This window comes from Pleurodeles waltl, chromosome 8 (genome assembly GCF_031143425.1).
Source record: "Pleurodeles waltl isolate 20211129_DDA chromosome 8, aPleWal1.hap1.20221129, whole genome shotgun sequence".
Taxonomy (NCBI): Eukaryota; Metazoa; Chordata; class Amphibia; order Caudata; family Salamandridae; genus Pleurodeles; species Pleurodeles waltl.
Genome location: NC_090447.1, coordinates 1,542,536,640 through 1,542,555,765, shown reverse-complemented (window position 1 = coordinate 1,542,555,765; position 19,126 = coordinate 1,542,536,640). Strand labels below are relative to the sequence as shown.

Below are 19,126 nucleotides of genomic sequence, written 5' to 3'. Positions count from 1 at the left end.
TAGCCAACAGCAGTCTGACTGCAGGAAGGTCCTGCAGCAGTTTGCTGAACTCTTTTCCCTAACCCCTGGTCAGACACACCTGTGTACCCATGATGTGGACACAGGAGACAGCATGCCTGTCAAAAACAAAATATTTAGACAGTCTGACCAAGTTAAGGAAAGCATCAAGGTGGAAGTCCACAAGATGCTGGAATTGGGAGTAATTGAGTACTCTGACAGCCCCTGGGCTAGCCCAGTGGTCTTAGTCCCCAAACCTCACACCAAAGAAGGAAAGAGAGAGATGAGGTTTTGTGTGGACTACAGAGGTCTCAACTCTGTCACCAAGACAGATGCTCATCCCATTCCTAGAGCTGATGAGCTAATAGACAAATTAGGGGCTGCCAAATTCTTAAGTACCTTTGACTTAACAGCAGGGTACTGGCAAATCAAAATGGCCCCTGGAGCAAAAGAAAAGACAGCATTCTCCACACCTGATGGGCATTATCAGTTCACTGTTATGCCCTTTGGTTTAAAGAATGCCCCTGCCACCTTCCAAAGGTTGGTGAATCAAGTCCTTGCTGGGCTGGAATCCTTTAGTGCAGCTTATCTTGATGATATTGCTGTCTTCAGCTCCACCTGGCAGGATCACCTGGTCCACCTGAAGAAGGTTTTGAAGGCTCTGCAATCTGCAGGCCTCTCTATCAAGGCATCCAAATGCCAGATAGGGCAGGGAACTGTGGTTTACTTGGGACACCTTGTAGGTGGAGGCCAAGTTCAGCCACTCCAACCCAAGATCCAGACTATTCTGGACTGGGTAGCTCCAAAAACCCAGACTCAAGTCAGGGCATTCCTTGGCTTGACTGGGTACTATAGGAGGTTTGTGAAGGGATATGGATCCATTGTGACAGCCCTCACAGAACTCACCTCCAAGAAAATGCCCAAGAAAGTAAACTGGACTGTAGAATGCCAACAGGCCTTTGACACCCTGAAACAAGCTATGTGCACAGCACCAGTTCTAAAAGCTCCAGATTACTCCAAGCAGTTCATTGTGCAAACAGATGCCTCTGAACATGGGATAGGGGCAGTTTTGTCCCAAACAAATGATGATGGCCTTGACCAGCCTGTTGCTTTCATTAGCAGGAGGTTACTCCCCAGGGAGCAGCGTTGGAGTGCCATTGAGAGGGAGGCCTTTGCTGTGGTTTGGTCCCTGAAGAAGCTGAGACCATACCTCTTTGGTACTCACTTCCTAGTTCAGACTGACCACAGACCTCTCAGATGGCTGATGCAAATGAAAGGTGAAAATCCAAAACTGTTGAGGTGGTCCATCTCCCTACAGGGAATGGACTTTATAGTGGAACACAGACCTGGGACTGCCCATGCCAATGCAGATGGCCTTTCCAGGTTCTTCCACTTAGAAAATGAAGACTCTCTTGGGAAAGGTTAGTCTCATCCTCTTTCGTTTGGGGGGGGTGGGGGGGGGTTGTGTAAGGAAATGCCTCCTTGGCATGGTTACCCCCTGACTTTTTGCCTTTGCTGATGCTATGTTTTGAATTGAAAGTGTGCTGAGGCCTGCTAACCAGGCCCCAGCACCAGTGTTCTTTCCCTAACCTGTACTTTTGATTCCACAATTGGCACACCCTGGCATCCAGATAAGTCCCTTGTAACTGGTACCTCTGGTACCAAGGGCCCTGATGCCAGGGAAGGTCTCTAAGGGCTGCAGCATGTATTATGCCACCCTAAGAGACCCCTCACTCAGCACAGACACACTGCTTACCAGCTTGTGTGTGCTAGTGAGAACAAAATGAGTAAGTCGACATGGCACTCCCCTCAGGGTGCCATGCCAGCCTCTCACTGCCTATGCAGTATAGGTAAGACACCCCTCTAGCAGGCCTTACAGCCCTAAGGCAGGGTGCACTATACCATAGGTGAGGGTACCAGTGCATGAGCACTGTGCCCCCTACAGTGTCTAAGCAAAACCTTAGACATTGTAAGTGCAGGGTAGCCATAAGAGTATATGGTCTGGGAGTCTGTTTTACACGAACTCCACAGCACCATAATGGCTACACTGAAAACTGGGAAGTTTGGTATCAAACTTCTCAGCACAATAAATGCACACTGATGCCAGTGTACATTTTATTGTAAAATACACCACAGAGGGCACCTTAGAGGTGCCCCCTGAAACTTAACCGACTATCTGTGTAGGCTGACTGGTTCCAGCAGCCTGCCACACTAGAGACATGTTGCTGGCCCCATGGGGAGAGTGCCTTTGTCACTCTGAGGCCAGTAACAAAGCCTGCACTGGGTGGAGATGCTAACACCTCCCCCAGGCAGGAGCTGTAACACCTGGCGGTGAGCCTCAAAGGCTCACCCCTTTGTCACAGCCCAGCAGGGCACTCCAGCTTAGTGGAGTTGCCCGCCCCCTCCGGCCACGGCCCCCACTTTTGGCGGCAAGGCTGGAGGGAACAAAGAAAGCAACAAGGAGGAGTCACTGGCCAGTCAGGACAGCCCCTAAGGTGTCCTGAGCTGAGGTGACTCTAACTTTTAGAAATCCTCCATCTTGCAGATGGAGGATTCCCCCAATAGGATTAGGGATGTGACCCCCTCCCCTTGGGAGGAGGCACAAAGAGGGTATACTCACCCTCAGGGCTAGTAGCCATTGGCTACTAACGCCCCAGACCTAAACACGCCCTTAAATTTAGTATTTAAGGGCTCTCCCTGAACCTAGAAACTAGATTCCTGCAACAACAAGAAGGAGGACTGCCTAGCTGAAAACCCCTGCAGAGGAAGACCAGAAGACAACAACTGCCTTGGCTCCAGAAACTCACCGGCCTGTCTCCTGCCTTCCAAAGAACTCTGCTCCAGCGACGCCTTCCAAAGGGACCAGCGACCTCTGCATCCTCTGAGGACTGCCCTGCTTCGACGACGAGAAGAAACTCCCGAGGACAGCGGACCTGCTCCAAAAAGACTGCAACTTTATCCAAAGGAGCAGCTTTAAAGAACCCTGCAATCTCCCCGCAAGAAGCGTGAGACTTGCAACACTGCACCCGGCGACCCCGACTCGGCTGGTGGAGAACCAACACCTCAGGGAGGACCCCCGGACTACTCTACGACTGTGAGTACCAAAACCTGTCCCCCCTGAGCCCCCACAGCGCCGCCTGCAGAGGGAATCCCGAGGCTTCCCCTGACCGCGACTCTCTGAAACCTAAGTCCCGACGCCTGGAAAAGACCCTGCACCCGCAGCCCCCAGGACCTGAAGGACCGGACTTTCACTGCAGAAGTGACCCCCAGGAGTCCCTCTCCCTTGCCCAAGTGGAGGTTTCCCCGAGGAAGCCCCCCCTTGCCTGCCTGCAGCGCTGAAGAGATCCCTTGATCTCTCATTGACTTCCATTGTGAACCCGACGCTTGTTCTAACACTGCACCCGGCCGCCCCCGCGCCGCTGAGGGTGAAATTTCTGTGTGGGCTTGTGTCCCCCCCGGTGCCCTACAAAACCCCCCTGGTCTGCCCTCCGAAGACGCGGGTACTTACCTGCTGGCAGACTGGAACCGGGGCACCCCCTTCTCTCCATTGGAGCCTATGCGTTTTGGGCACCACTTTGAACTCTGCACCTGACCGGCCCTGAGCTGCTGGTGTGGTAACTTTGGGGTTGCTCTGAACCCCCAACGGTGGGCTACCTTGGACCAAGAACTGAACCCTGTAAGTGTCTTACTTACCTGGTAAAACTAACAAAAACTTACCTCCCCCAAGAACTGTGAAAATTGCACTAAGTGTCCACTTTTAAAATAGCTATTTGTGAATAACTTGAAAAGTATAGATGCAATTGAAATGATTCAAAGTTCCTAATGTACTTACCTGCAATACCTTTCAAACAAGATATTACATGTTAAATTTGAACCTGTGGTTCTTAAAATAAACTAAGAAAATATATTTTTCTTTACAAAACCTATTGGCTGGATTTGTCTCTGAGTGTGTGTACCTCATTTATTGTCTGTGTATGTACAACAAATGCTTAACACTACTCCTTGGATAAGCCTACTGCTCGACCACACTACCACAAAATAGAGCATTAGTATTATCTCTTTTTACCACTATTTTACCTCTAAGGGGAACCCTTGGACTCTGTGCATGCTATTCCTTACTTTGAAATAGCACATACAGAGCCAACTTCCTACAATATATGTACACAATACCAAAATTATGCAGGTAATAGCAAGAAAAGTATTGCAAGCAGTGTAAAATTACAGTAGATTGCAATAGGAGCACATAGGTATAGGGGCAACACAAACCATATACTCCAAAAGTGGAATGCGAACCACGAATGGACCCCAAACCTATGTGAGCTTGTAGTGGGTTGCTGGGACTGTAAGAAAACAGTGAGGGTTAGAAAAATAGCCCACCCCAAGACCCTGAAAGGGAGGTGTAAAGTGCACCTACTTCCCCCAGAGAGCACAGAAGTCGTGATAGGGGGGTTCTGCAGGAAGAACAAACACCAGCAATGCAACAACAGTGGATTTCCGGACCCGAGTACCTGTAAGACAAGGGGACCAAGTCCATTAGTCGTGACAGTGTAGAGAGTGGGCAGGAGCCCAGGAAATGCCAGCTGAGGGTGCAAGGAAGCTGCCACCGGATGGAAGAAGCATGGAGTTCTGCAAGAAAGAAAAGAGCTAGGGACTTCTCCTTTGGAAGACGGATGTCCCACGTCGCAATGAAGCTTGAAGAGGTGTTCCCACGCAGAAAGACCGCAAACAAGCCTTGCTTGCTGCAAGGGTCACGGTAGAGGTTTTTGAGTGCTGCTGTGGCCCAGGAGAGACCAGGATGTCGCCACTTGGAGGAGGAGACAGAGGGGGCGCCCAGCAAGTCAGGGAGCCCTCACAGAAGCAGGCAGCACCCGCAGAAGTACCTGAACAGGCACTTGGAAGAAGAGTGAACCAGAGTCCACGCGAAGTCACAAAAGGGAGTCCCATGACGCCGGAGGACAACTCAGAAGGTTGTGCACTGCAGGTTAGAGTGTGGGGGACCCAGGCTTGTCTGTGCACGAAGGAAATCCTGGAAGAGTGCACAGGAGCCGGAGCAGCTGCAAATCACGCGGCACCCAGCAATGCAGTCTAGCATGGGGAGGCAAGGACTTACCTCCACCAAACTTGGACTGAAGAGTCACTGGAATGTGGGAGTCACTTGGACAGAGTTGCTGAGTTCCAGGGACCACGCTCGTCGTGCTGAGAGGGGACCCAGAGGACCAGTGATGCAGTTTTTTGTTGCCTGCGGTTGCAGGGGGAAGATTCCGTCGACCCACAGGAGATTTCTTCAGAGCTCCTGGTGCAGAGAGGAGGCAGGCTACCCCCAGAGCATGCACCACCTGGAAACAGTTGAGAAAGCCGGCAGGATGAAGCGATACAAGGTTGCTAGTAGTTGTCTTGCTACTTTGTTGCAGTTTTGCAGGCGTCCTGAGCAGTCAGCGCTCGATCCTTTGGCAGAAGGTGAAGAGGGAGATGCAGAGGAACTCTGATGAGCTCTTGCATTCGTTATCTAAAGAATTCCCCAAAGCAGAGACCCTAAATAGCCAGAAAAGGAGGTTTGGCTACCAAGGAAGGAGGATTGGCTACCAAGAGAGGTAAGAGCCTATCAGAAGGGGCCTCTGACGTCACATGCTGGCACTCACCACTCAGAGCAGTCCAGTGTGCCACAAACACCTCTGTTTCCAAGATGGCAGAGGTCTGGGACACACTGGAGGAGCTCTGGGCACCTCCCCTGGGAGGTGCAGCTTAGGGGAATGGTCACTCCCCTTTCCTTTGTTCAGTTTTGCGCCAGAGCAGGGCTGGGGGTGTAGGCTGGCTTATGCAGAGATGGGAACCATCTGTGCCTATCAAAGCATTTCCAGAGGCTGGGGGAAGCTACTCCTCCCCAGCCCTCACACCTATTTCCAAAGGGAGAGGGTGTAACACCCTCTCTCAGAGAAAGTCCTTTGTTCTGCCTTCCTGGGCCAGGCCTGGCTGGACCCCAGGAGGGCAGAAACCTGTCTGAGGGGTTGGCAGCAGCTGCAGTGGAGACCCAGGAAAGGCAGTTTGGCAGTACCCGGGTACTATGCTAGAGACCCGGGGGATCATGGAATTGTCCCTCCAATGCCAGAATGGCATTGGGGTGACAATTCCATGATCTTAGACATGTTACATGGCCATGTTCGGAGTTACCATTGTGACTCTGTACATAGGTAGTGACCTATGTACAGTGCACGCGTGTAATGGTTTCCTCGCACTCACAAAGTCCGGGGACTTTGCCCTGAACGATGTGGGGGCACCTTGGCTAATGCCAGGGTGCCCACACACTAAGTAACTTTGCACCTAACCTTTACCAGGTGAAGGTTAGACATATAGGTGACTTATAAGTTACTTAAGTGCAGTGGTAAATGGCTGTGAAATAACATGGACGTTATTTAACTCAGGCTACAGTGGCAGGCCTCTGTAAGAATTGTCAGAGCTCCCTATGGGTGGCAAAAGAAATGCTGCAGCCCATAGGGATCTCCTGGAACCCCAATACCCTGGGTACCTCAGTACCATATACTAGGAAATTATATGGGTGTACCAGTATGCCAATGTGAATTGGTAAATTTAGTCACTAGCCTGTTAGGGACAAATTTGGAAAGCAGAGAGAGCATAACCACTGAGGTTCTGGTTAGCAGAGCCTCAGTGAGACAGTTAGGCATCACACAGGGAACACATACAGGTCACACTTATGAGCACTGGGGCCCTGCCTGGCAGGGTCCCAGTGACATACAACTAAAACAACATATGTACAGTGAAATATGGGGGTAACATGCCAGGCAAGATGGTACTTTCCTACAATTATCCACTGAGATTTTTTTATGTGTCGTTCTGTACAGTAGATTATATTTGTGTTGCAAGTTTTCATATGCTTGCTATTGCCTTTTTAGATCTTTTTCCTGTCTTGCTTGTGCAGTTGGACCTTTGTGGTATATCATCTAACAAAGTATTGAGTTGAGTTTACTAAATGTTTCAGTACAGAGTCTGATTCAGTCTCATGATGTATTCCTTCACACAGGACAGTGCCCTGATTGCCACCGGCTCGGCAGACAGAAATGTCAAAATCTGGGGGCTGGACTTTGGGGACTGCCACCGCTCCCTCTTCGCTCATGAGGACAGGTGAGAAGCTCACAGAGAGTCTGCTCGTGGGGCTAAATTTCATGCTGTCCTAACCTCACTGACCCCTAAGGATTAGATCTAATGTTGGTCCCAGGCTCCCCTCTTCTGGAGGGGTGTATAGTACGAAGGAGTTGTCCTTGTAATGAATCGTTCTTCTTTCCAGCTCTTACAGGCTTGGAGTAGAAACTTTTAGGTTTTTTAAACTACTGCCAGTGTTTGCCGTAGTGTGAATGTGGAGTCTTGTTACTGCAGCGAAGTGATACCGCTTACAGTTTAATATGGCATTGTAGTAATCTTCTTACGTTGGGTGCATCTTTGGCACTGTGGTTCTGAATTCTCCTGCTGGACTCTTATCCAGGGGTGCTCATTATGTTTGTGGGTGTTACTTTAAAATCCGTCAGGTGGAGATTGAAAGCCTGCCTGCCTGCCACCTGCATGCCTCTAGGTGGCTTGCTGGTAAGTTTCCACTGGTCTTAGATGATACTCGAAACGAGCTCACTGGAGGTGGGGTTTAATGTTACCACATTGTATAAGGAGTGCATTTTATTGCTCATCGATAGCTCTGGCACTACTCATACATTTCTTCCTTCAGTTACGTCTCGGCACTGTTGAGCCCTATTGTCGAATTGCTTACTCTGCCTTTCTGTCCTGGTGGAGTTTTCTCCCTCTAGATAACTGGACACTTGGACCCTGCCTTTGGGTCCCAGCAGGTCTAACACCCTGCACCAAGGCACTAGCTGTAGTTCTTGGACTAGCATGTGCTACAGTGGTCAGAGATGTGGGTGCTACGATTACTTGTTTGTGCAGAAGGGACGACAGTAGGCTCCAGATGAGGACTGGATGGACAGATTCATGTTTCAGCTAAAGACTCTATTTCCAGCTCTTTCCTTGATCTTTGTTTGTGATTTCCCTCAGTAACTGAAGAAGTTTTTTTGGTATTTGTGTGCTGTGGGTGTTCACATTTTTATAACAAACCACGACTGACAGTTTTGTTTATCTGGTTCCCAAAGGTTGGTTTCGGGGGGCAAGATTCTGGAACTGGATGGGTGGACTTTTCCACAGGCACCTTGTGGTCGGTGTGAAGGATTTTGAAATTAATTTTTAATTAATTCTTTGCTTTACTAGATGCGTGTTGAGAGTCTTCAGATTGAAGTGGCATGATTCTGCCTCTTGACACCTATAGGCTCCATTATTTAGCTTGCATGAGTGTATAATTTGGTTTTTGGAGGGTTGACGAAAGCCTTAATTAAATGATGACCTCTGTCTTACTATATGAGTTCCATTTAGAATGTATACATTTGCATTAAAAAAATCTAGCTGGATCTCATTTGACGTCAGTCACAGTCCTGAAATTCTGGCTTGGATCCATCCGTTGTTGCCCATGTTCAGGATTCATGCTTTAGGGGCTTTTTGTCCATTTCTTGAGCGGATCAATGCAGACATCATGGGCATGTCCTGGTACGGATGAGGATGGTCTTCTGCTTTGAGTGAAGAATGTGGAGGATCTTTCTCATCATTTCCAGCAAGAAGTGGAAGAGGTCAGAGTTGAAAAGAATTCTCTGGTTTTTAGCTTTCTCAGTTGTGCCAAGGGTATCTCCCAGGAAGTTGGGCTAGGTGCATGTAGTGTGACATGGCTAGCACTAGATGCACCTATGTTTTTCATCTACAGAGGCATAAAAATCTTCCCTATTGCAACAAAAGGTGGATGTCCTCAATTCCCTGTGCGATGTCAGACTGTTCGAAGGTATTTGAAGCCGCCTACTTCACCAAGGTGTTAATGTAGATTGTGTCATAGTATAGGAATTGTGACCTTGTTGTGCATTACCTGGCTAGGGGTCAAATCATAAATACTCCATCTCTAACAGTGTAAGACATGTCATCTTGTTCCAGATCAGGAGTTAATATTTCTAAGGTAGTTGAGACTGTGTCTCATTATACATGCAGAAGCATGGTCATGAGTGTCCCCTCTCCATCCACTCTGGACATTTTGACACTTGTTTAGGTACCAGATGCTATTGTCGATTTCAGCTTAACAGGGGTACTACATGTTTTGGGGGCCTTTTCTCAAAATGGGCCAGTGCTGGTGTAGATGTTTGATTGGTGGGAATAGACTTTATGCTTGGCATTCAACCACACCATCAGAAGCTAAACTCTTCTTGTATCCAGCAGAATGCCTCTTCAAACCTCTTGGTGAAGAATTATTGAACAAAATACAAGGAGGAGTAGGTAACGAGGAGAAAGTTGGTCTATTTTAGGTTCATCCCTACTGGAGATGGGAAAGGACTGGGTTTCCTTGGAGCCATTATTCTCTTCAGTGTATGTGATTCGAAGGTTGCACATTCGGTCTATTTATGGATCACAAACGAACAGTGCTTTGAAAGAGCCAATGATTTGGTTCACGTTTGTACAAAAATTATTTGAGACTGGAAAAAGTTGGTGCAAGAAATAAGTTTCCTCTTGCTTGTATATTCTTTCTCACCCCACCTAACTTTCTGAAAGTTTGGTAGGTTAATAGAGTACTAGTTCCTACTTGTGTTTTGGGTGGGACTTCAGTCTGACAATGGTGGGGCTAGAGTTTTCTTTAAGGCATATGAGCAATATTTGTGTTTTCAGTAGAGATGTCTGGCTATTGACAAACTTTGGAGAGCTTTTATAGCAAATTAAATGTCTTCCCTGCAGCTCATGTGCAGAGTGGCACTTCAGTTGGTGCCTTTAATATTTACGTATTGTAACGTGAATGACAAAAGTACTTCTATAGTGTGTTGCAAGATAGAGGGATGTTTCCGCACAACCTCCGCCTATGCTGGACCTGTTTTATTAACTGAACTGACTTTGAGTATGAGGATACGTTGATTGCCAATGAGAGGTGATTTAGTGTTAGATATAACCTGTCCCTGTTTCTTTTCATCCTCAGTGTGATGTTCCTGCAGTTCTCACCCAAGTCTCACCTCTTCTTCACTGCTGGAAAGGACCGTAAAATTAAGCAGTGGGACGCGGACAAGTTTGAACAGATTCAGACTCTTGAGGTATGCGTCTTACATGTGGAGAGGATGACTTGGGAATATCCGGGGCTGAGATGAATTTCTCTGGCCTCTGGTGTGTTGTAGTAAAACGTGGAATGTGCTAGATACTAGTTTTTCATGCAGCTTTGCTGAGGGTGGATTGTTGGGCAAGTTTGGTGACAATGTGGAGGCTCCGACTGCAGGGAACCTGTAGGTGATCAAGCTCCAGCTTGTGCTTTATTTAAATCAAAGATTAAGAAAAGTCATTTGTTGTGGACAAAGAAAGAAATGACAAAGGATTAACATTTTGGGGTTGAAAAAAGCAGAGTCCACAGTGTCGATAAGGTTTCCTTTGAAGGTGAGTGTAAAGAAATGGCTCCCTGTTGCAGTTACCCCCCACTTTTTGCCTGATACTGATGCTGACTTGACTGAGAAGTGTGCTGGGACCCTGCTAACCAGGCCCCAGCACCAGTGTTCTTTCACCTAAAATGTACCATTGTTTCCACAATTGGCACACCCTGGCATCCAGATAAGTCCCTTGTAACTGGTACCTCTGGTACCAAGGGCCCTGATGCCAGGGAAGGTCTCTAAGGGCTGTAGCATGTATTATGCCACCCTAGACACCCCTCACTCAGCACAGACACACTGCTTACAAGCCTGTGTGTGCTGGTGAGAACAAAATGAGTAAGTCGACATGGCACTCCCCTCAGGGTGCCATGCCAGCCTCTCACTGCCTATGCAGTATAGGTAAGACACCCCTCTAGCAGGCCTTACAGCCCTAAGGCAGGGTGCACTATACCATAGGTGAGGGTACCAGTGCATGAGCACTGTGCCCCTACAGTGTCTAAGCAAAACCTTAGACATTGTAAGTGCAGGGTAGCCATAAGAGTATATGGTCTGGGAGTTTGTCAAACACGAACTCCACAGCACCATAATGGCTACACTGAAAACTGGGAAGTTTGGTATCAAACTTCTCAGCACAATAAATGCACACTGATGCCAGTGTACATTTTATTGTAAAATACACCACAGAGGGCACCTTAGAGGTGCCCCCTGAAACTTAACCGACTATCTGTGTAGGCTGACTAGTTTTAGCAGCCTGCCACAAACCGAGACATGTTGCTGGCCCCATGGGGAGAGTGCCTTTGTCACTCTGAGGCCAGTAACAAAGCCTGCACTGGGTGGAGATGCTAACACCTCCCCCAGGCAGGAATTGTCACACCTGGCGGTGAGCCTCAAAGGCTCACCTCCTTTGTGCCAACCCAGCAGGACACTCCAGCTTAGTGGAGTTGCCCGCCCCCTCCGGCCAGGCCCCACTTTTGGCGGCAAGGCCGGAGAAAATAATGAGAAAAACAAGGAGGAGTCACTGGCCAGTCAGGACAGCCCCTAAGGTGTCCTGAGCTGAAGTGACTCTAACTTTTAGAAATCCTCCATCTTGCAGATGGAGGATTCCCCCAATAGGGTTAGGATTGTGACCCCCTCCCCTTGGGAGGAGGCACAAAGAGGGTGTACCCACCCTCAGGGCTAGTAGCCATTGGCTACTAACCCCCCAGACCTAAACACGCCCTTAAATTTAGTATTTAAGGGCTACCCGGAACCCTAGAAAGTTAGATTCCTGCAACTACAAGAAGAAGGACTGCCCAGCTGAAAACCCCTGCAGCGGAAGACCAGAAGACGACAACTGCCTTGGCTCCAGAAACTCACCGGCCTGTCTCCTGCCTTCCAAAGATCCTGCTCCAGCGACGCCTTCCAAAGGGACCAGCGACCTCGACATCCTCTGAGGACTGCCCCTGCTTCGAAAAGACAAGAAACTCCCGAGGACAGCGGACCTGCTCCAAGAAAAGCTGCAACTTTGTTTCCAGCAGCTTGAAAGAACCCTGCAAGCTCCCCGCAAGAAGCGTGAGACTTGCCACACTGCACCCGGCGACCCCGACTCGGCTGGTGGCGATCCAACACCTCAGGAGGGACCCCAGGACTACTCTGATACTGTGAGTACCAAAACCTGTCACCCCTGAGCCCCCACAGCGCCGCCTGCAGAGGGAATCCCGAGGCTTCCCCTGACCGCAACTCTTTGAACCTAAAGTCCCGACGCCTGGGAGAGACCCTGCACCCGCAGCCCCCAGGACCTGAAGGACCGGACTTTCACTGGAGGAGTGACCCCCAGGAGTCCCTCTCCCTCGCCCAAGTGGAGGTTTCCCCGAGGAATCCCCCCCTTGCCTGCCTGCAGCGCTGAAGAGATCCCGAGATCTCTCATAGACTAACATTGAAAACCCGACGCTTGTTTCTACACTGCACCCGGCCGCCCCCGCGCTGCTGAGGGTGAAATTTCTGTGTGGACTTGTGTCCCCCCCGGTGCCCTACAAAACCCCCCTGGTCTGCCCTCCGAAGACGCAGGTACTTACCTGCAAGCAGACCGGAACCGGGGCACCCCCTTCTCTCCATTCTAGCCTATGTGTTTTGGGCACCACTTTGAACTCTGCACCTGACCGGCCCTGAGCTGCTGGTGTGGTGACTTTGGGGTTGCTCTGAACCCCCAACGGTGGGCTACCTTGGACCAAGAACTGAACCCTGTAAGTGTCCTACTTACCTGGTAAAACTAACAAAAACTTACCTCCCCCAGGAACTGTGAAAATTGCACTAAGTGTCCACTTTTAAAACAGCTATTTGTCAATAACTTGAAAAGTATACATGCAATTTTGATGATTTGAAGTTCCTAAAGTACTTACCTGCAATACCTTTCGAATGAGATATTACATGTAGAATTTGAACCTGTGGTTCTTAAAATAAACTAAGAAAAGATATTTTTCTATATAAAAACCTATTGGCTGGATTTGTCTCTGAGTGTGTGTACCTCATTTATTGTCTATGTGTATGTACAACAAATGCTTAACACTACTCCTTGGATAAGCCTACTGCTCGACCACACTACCACAAAATAGAGCATTAGTATTATCTATTTTTACCACTATTTTACCTCTAAGGGGAACCCTTGGACTCTGTGCATGCTATTCCTTACTTTGAAATAGCACATACAGAGCCAACTTCCTACATTGGTGGATCAGCGGTGGGGTACAAGACTTTGCATTTGCTGGACTACTCAGCCAATACCTGATCACACGACAAATTCCAAAATTGTCATTAGAAATTGATTTTTGCAATTTGAAAAGTTTTCTAAATTCTTAAAAGACCTGCTAGGGCCTTGTGTTAGATCCTGTTTAGCATTTCTTTTAGAGTTTAAAAGTTTGTAAAAAGTTTGAATTAGATTCTAGAACCAGTTGTAGATTCTTAAAAAGTATTCCAACTTTTAGAAGCAAAATGTCTAGCACAGATGTGACTGTGGTGGAACTCGACACCACACCTTACCTCCATCTTAAGATGAGGGAGCTAAGGTCACTCTGTAAAATAAAGAAAATAACAATGGGCCCCAAACCTACCAAAATACAGCTCCAGGAGCTTTTGGCAGAGTTTGAAAAGGCCAACCCCTCTGAGGGTGGCAACTCAGAGGAAGAGGATAGTGACTTGGAGGACAATTCCCCCCTACCAGTCCTATCTAGGGAGAACAGGGTCCCTCAAACCCTGACTCCAAAAATAATAGTCAGAGATGCTGGTTCCCTCACAGGAGAGACCAACACCTCTGAAATCACTGAGGATAACTCCAGTGAAGATGACCCCCTGTTAGCCAGGATGGTCAAAAGATTGGCTTTGGAAAAGCAGCTCCTAGCCATAGAAAGGGAAAGAAAAGAGATGGGCCTAGGTCCCATCGATGGTGGCAGCAACTTAAATAGGGTCAGAGATTCTCCTGACATCCTAAAAATCCCCAAAGGGATTGTAACAAAATATGAAGATGGTGATGACATCACCAAATGGTTCACAGCTTTTGAGAGGGCTTGTGTAACCAGAAAAGTGAACAGATCTCACTGGGGTGCTCTCCTTTGGGAAATGTTCACTGGAAAGTGTAGGGATAGACTCCTCACACTCTCTGGAAAAGATGCAGAATCTTATGACCTCATGAAGGGTACCCTGATTGAGGGCTTTGGATTCTCCACTGAGGAGTATAGAATTAGATTCAGGGGGGCTCAAAAATCCTCGAGCCAGACCTGGGTTGATTTTGTAGACTACTCAGTAAAAACACTAGATGGTTGGTTAACTGGAAATGAAGTGTGTGACTATGTTGGGCTTTATAATTTGTTTATGAAAGAACACATTTTAAGTAACTGCTTCAATGAAAAGTTGCATCAGTATCTGGTAGACCTAGGTCCAATTTCTCCCCAAGAATTGGGAAAGAAGGCAGACCACTGGGTCAAGACTAGGGTAACCAAAACTTCCACTGGGGGTGACCAAAAGAAAGGGGTTACAAAAACTCCCCAGGAGAAAGTGGGTGACACTAGAAACAAAGAAAAAGAGTCCTCTGTAGGCCCCCAAAAACCAGAACAGGTGGGTGGGCCCCAAGACACAACCCAAAACAAAGGTGGGTACCAGGGTAAGAACTGGGATGCCACTAAGGCATGGTGCCACAACTGTAAACAGTCTGGGCACCACACCAAGGACACTTCTTGTCCCAAAAACAAACCCCAGAACAAAATTCCAGGGGTAACCAGTGTAGCCATTGGAGATGACTCCTCAGATGAGGAGGTCTTCATAGCTTTCAACTGGAAAATGGGCCCAACAGGTGAGTTGGAGATTCCAGAGGGAAGTAGACACTTCCACCACCTACAGGTGAATGGAATCCCAGCCACTGCCCTGAGAGACACTTGTGCCAGTCACACTATTGTGCATGACAGGCTGGTGCTCTCAAACCAGTACATCCCAGGTGAGATGGCCAGAGTAAGAGTTAGCCCAGACAGGGTCACCAATAGGCCTGTGGCTCTTGTGCCCATAGAAGTGGGTGGAACTTTTAGCTGGAGAAGGGTGGTAGTCAGTACAGACCTCCCCCTTGATTGTCTCCTTGGAAATGACTACCCAGAGGTTAGTCAGAGCCTAAGAGAAGAACTGGTCCAGGGCCAGTCCTCTCCCAAGGATTCTGGAAGTCCTGCATCTGCAGTAAATGCAAGTAGGCCCCAGAAGAAAAAGAAAAGGAAACAGAGTAGGAAAGGTGGACAACCTTTAGCCAAGGTTCCAGCAAGCCAAGGAGATTCTGCTCCAGTAGGGGAGAACTCCAAAAATGGCTCTGATAAAGTCCAACCTGACCCACAAGAAGTCCTGGCTAGTCAGGCAACTGTTAAGCCTGAGTGGGTGGCTCCTCAGCTAACAGAAGAAAGAGTGGAAGAAGGGTGTTTACTACAAGATGTGGTGACCCCCCACTCTAATACAGCAGACAGGCACCCTGAACCCAAAGAAGCCTGTAACTTAGCCCCTTCCCTTGTAGGTGAAGAGCTAAAGGTGTGGTTCTGGGCACTGACAGCTGTCAGTGGCCTCTGCTGGGTGTTAGCCTTTATGGCTGCACTATCCTTGGCCTGGTGGTCTGACCCCATGCCAAATAACAAGTTAGGCCCCCTGACCCTGTTGGTCATGGTGGGGTTACTCCAGCTCTGGGTAACCTCTTTGGGTAAGCTAGGGGTGACCCTGGCTAAGATAAGATTAGCAGAGGTGGATACCTCTGACCCCAAAATAGAGAGAATGGGTGAAGACATAAAAAGCACAGACAAGAGGCAGTTCCGACTAGGTCCTATCACTGTGGAAGTGGGTCAGTTCCCCAGAGGGAATGACCTGAACAGGAGGATGTAAGGCAGAGTAGGCCCTGCAACAAACCAGCCATTTCCTCTACTCTTCCTCGCCTGACAGACTAGGAAGACTCTTCCAGCGTTGGCTGAGTCTCCTGGCCTGTGGGCTGGGGGGGGGCTTGTGTAAAGAAATGGCTCCCTGTTGCAGTTACCCCCCACTTTTTGCCTGATACTGATGCTGACTTGACTGAGAAGTGTGCTGGGACCCTGCTAACCAGGCCCCAGCACCAGTGTTCTTTCACCTAAAATGTACCATTGTTTCCACAATTGGCACACCCTGGCATCCAGATAAGTCCCTTGTAACTGGTACCTCTGGTACCAAGGGCCCTGATGCCAGGGAAGGTCTCTAAGGGCTGTAGCATGTATTATGCCACCCTAGAGACCCCTCACTCAGCACAGACACACTGCTTACAAGCCTGTGTGTGCTGGTGAGAACAAAATGAGTAAGTCGACATGGCACTCCCCTCAGGGTGCCATGCCAGCCTCTCACTGCCTATGCAGTATAGGTAAGACACCCCTCTAGCAGGCCTTACAGCCCTAAGGCAGGGTGCACTATACCATAGGTGAGGGTACCAGTGCATGAGCACTGTGCCCCTACAGTGTCTAAGCAAAACCTTAGACATTGTAAGTGCAGGGTAGCCATAAGAGTATATGGTCTGGGAGTTTGTCAAACACGAACTCCACAGCACCATAATGGCTACACTGAAAACTGGGAAGTTTGGTATCAAACTTCTCAGCACAATAAATGCACACTGATGCCAGTGTACATTTTATTGTAAAATACACCACAGAGGGCACCTTAGAGGTGCCCCCTGAAACTTAACCGACTATCTGTGTAGGCTGACTAGTTTTAGCAGCCTGCCACAAACCGAGACATGTTGCTGGCCCCATGGGGAGAGTGCCTTTGTCACTCTGAGGCCAGTAACAAAGCCTGCACTGGGTGGAGATGCTAACACCTCCCCCAGGCAGGAATTGTCACACCTGGCGGTGAGCCTCAAAGGCTCACCTCCTTTGTGCCAACCCAGCAGGACACTCCAGCTAGTGGAGTTGCCCGCCCCCTCCGGCCAGGCCCCACTTTTGGCGGCAAGGCCGGAGAAAATAATGAGAAAAACAAGGAGGAGTCACTGGCCAGTCAGGACAGCCCCTAAGGTGTCCTGAGCTGAAGTGACTCTAACTTTTAGAAATCCTCCATCTTGCAGATGGAGGATTCCCCCAATAGGGTTAGGATTGTGACCCCCTCCCCTTGGGAGGAGGCACAAAGAGGGTGTACCCACCCTCAGGGCTAGTAGCCATTGGCTACTAACCCCCCAGACCTAAACACGCCCTTAAATTTAGTATTTAAGGGCTACCCGGAACCCTAGAAAGTTAGATTCCTGCAACTACAAGAAGAAGGACTGCCCAGCTGAAAACCCCTGCAGCGGAAGACCAGAAGACGACAACTGCCTTGGCTCCAGAAACTCACCGGCCTGTCTCCTGCCTTCCAAAGATCCTGCTCCAGCGACGCCTTCCAAAGGGACCAGCGACCTCGACATCCTCTGAGGACTGCCCCTGCTTCGAAAAGACAAGAAACTCCCGAGGACAGCGGACCTGCTCCAAGAAAAGCTGCAACTTTGTTTCCAGCAGCTTGAAAGAACCCTGCAAGCTCCCCGCAAGAAGCGTGAGACTTGCCACACTGCACCCGGCGACCCCGACTCGGCTGGTGGCGATCCAACACCTCAGGAGGGACCCCAGGACTACTCTGATACTGTGAGTACCAAAACCTGTCCCCCCTGAGTCCCCACAGCGCCGCCTGCAGAGGGAATCCCGAGGCTTCCCCTGACCGCAACTCTTTGAACCTAAAGTCCCGACGCCTGGGAGAGACCCTGCACCCGCAGCCCCCAGGACCTGAAGGACCGGACTTTCACTGGAGGAGTGACCCCCAGGAGTCCCTCTCCCTCGCCCAAGTGGAGGTTTCCCCGAGGAATCCCCCCCTTGCCTGCCTGCAGCGCTGAAGAGATCCCGAGATCTCTCATAGACTAACATTGAAAACCCGACGCTTGTTTCTACACTGCACCCGGCCGCCCCCGCGCTGCTGAGGGTGAAATTTCTGTGTGGACTTGTGTCCCCCCCGGTGCCCTACAAAACCCCCCTGGTCTGCCCTCCGAAGACGCAGGTACTTACCTGCAAGCAGACCGGAACCGGGGCACCCCCTTCTCTCCATTCTAGCCTATGTGTTTTGGGCACCACTTTGAACTCTGCACCTGACCGGCCCTGAGCTGCTGGTGTGGTGACTTTGGGGTTGCTCTGAACCCCCAACGGTGGGCTACCTTGGACCAAGAACTGAACCCTGTAAGTGTCCTACTTACCTGGTAAAACTAACAAAAACTTACCTCCCCCAGGAACTGTGAAAATTGCACTAAGTGTCCACTTTTAAAACAGCTATTTGTCAATAACTTGAAAAGTATACATGCAATTTTGATGATTTGAAGTTCCTAAAGTACTTACCTGCAATACCTTTCGAATGAGATATTACATGTAGAATTTGAACCTGTGGTTCTTAAAATAAACTAAGAAAAGATATTTTTCTATATAAAAACCTATTGGCTGGATTTGTCTCTGAGTGTGTGTACCTCATTTATTGTCTATGTGTATGTACAACAAATGCTTAACACTACTCCTTGGATAAGCCTACTGCTCGACCACACTACCACAAAATAGAGCATTAGTATTATCTATTTTTACCACTATTTTACCTCTAAGGGGAACCCTTGGACTCTGTGCATGCTATTCCTTACTTTGAAATAGCACATACAGAGCCAACTTCCTACAGTGAGGATACCAGAGAAGAAGAGGCTAAGGAAGGACAATATGGAGGCTCTCGCGGGTCAAGGAGATGTTCACAATCTCTTAGGAATATTCTTCAGAGTACGTATCAATCTCAGAATTAGACGCTTATGCAGTGGCCTTGAAACCTATAACAACCAATCAATCAAAAAATGTGTAGAGCGCGCTACTCACCAGTGAAGGTCTCAAGGCGCGGGGGAATAAAGATTGGGGGGGGGGGGGCAAGGGAGGGTCACTGATCGAACAACCATGTCTTGAGGTTCTTTCTGAAGACCAGGAGGTCTTTGGTTTTGCGAAGGTCGGTGGGGAGGGAGTTCCAGGTTTTGGGGGCGAGGTAGGAGAAGGACCTGCCTCCTGTGGTGGTGCGTTGGATGCGGGGAACTGTGGCTAGGATGAGGTCGGCTGATTGGAGGTTGCGTGTGGGGGTGTGGAAGTTCACTCTTTCGT

General features: G+C 49.1%; 1 protein-coding gene across 1 annotated transcript in view; it reads left to right on the top strand.

The window, feature by feature from the left end:
• Positions 1–19,126, top strand: part of WDR3 (WD repeat domain 3) — a 188,218-nt gene that overhangs the window by 64,676 nt on the left and 104,416 nt on the right. Inside the window, exons 16-17 of the mRNA XM_069203010.1 lie at positions 7,034–7,134; positions 10,049–10,160. Of these exons, the coding sequence (XP_069059111.1) occupies positions 7,034–7,134; positions 10,049–10,160 (213 nt within the window). The remainder of the gene's footprint in view (positions 1–7,033; positions 7,135–10,048; positions 10,161–19,126) is intronic.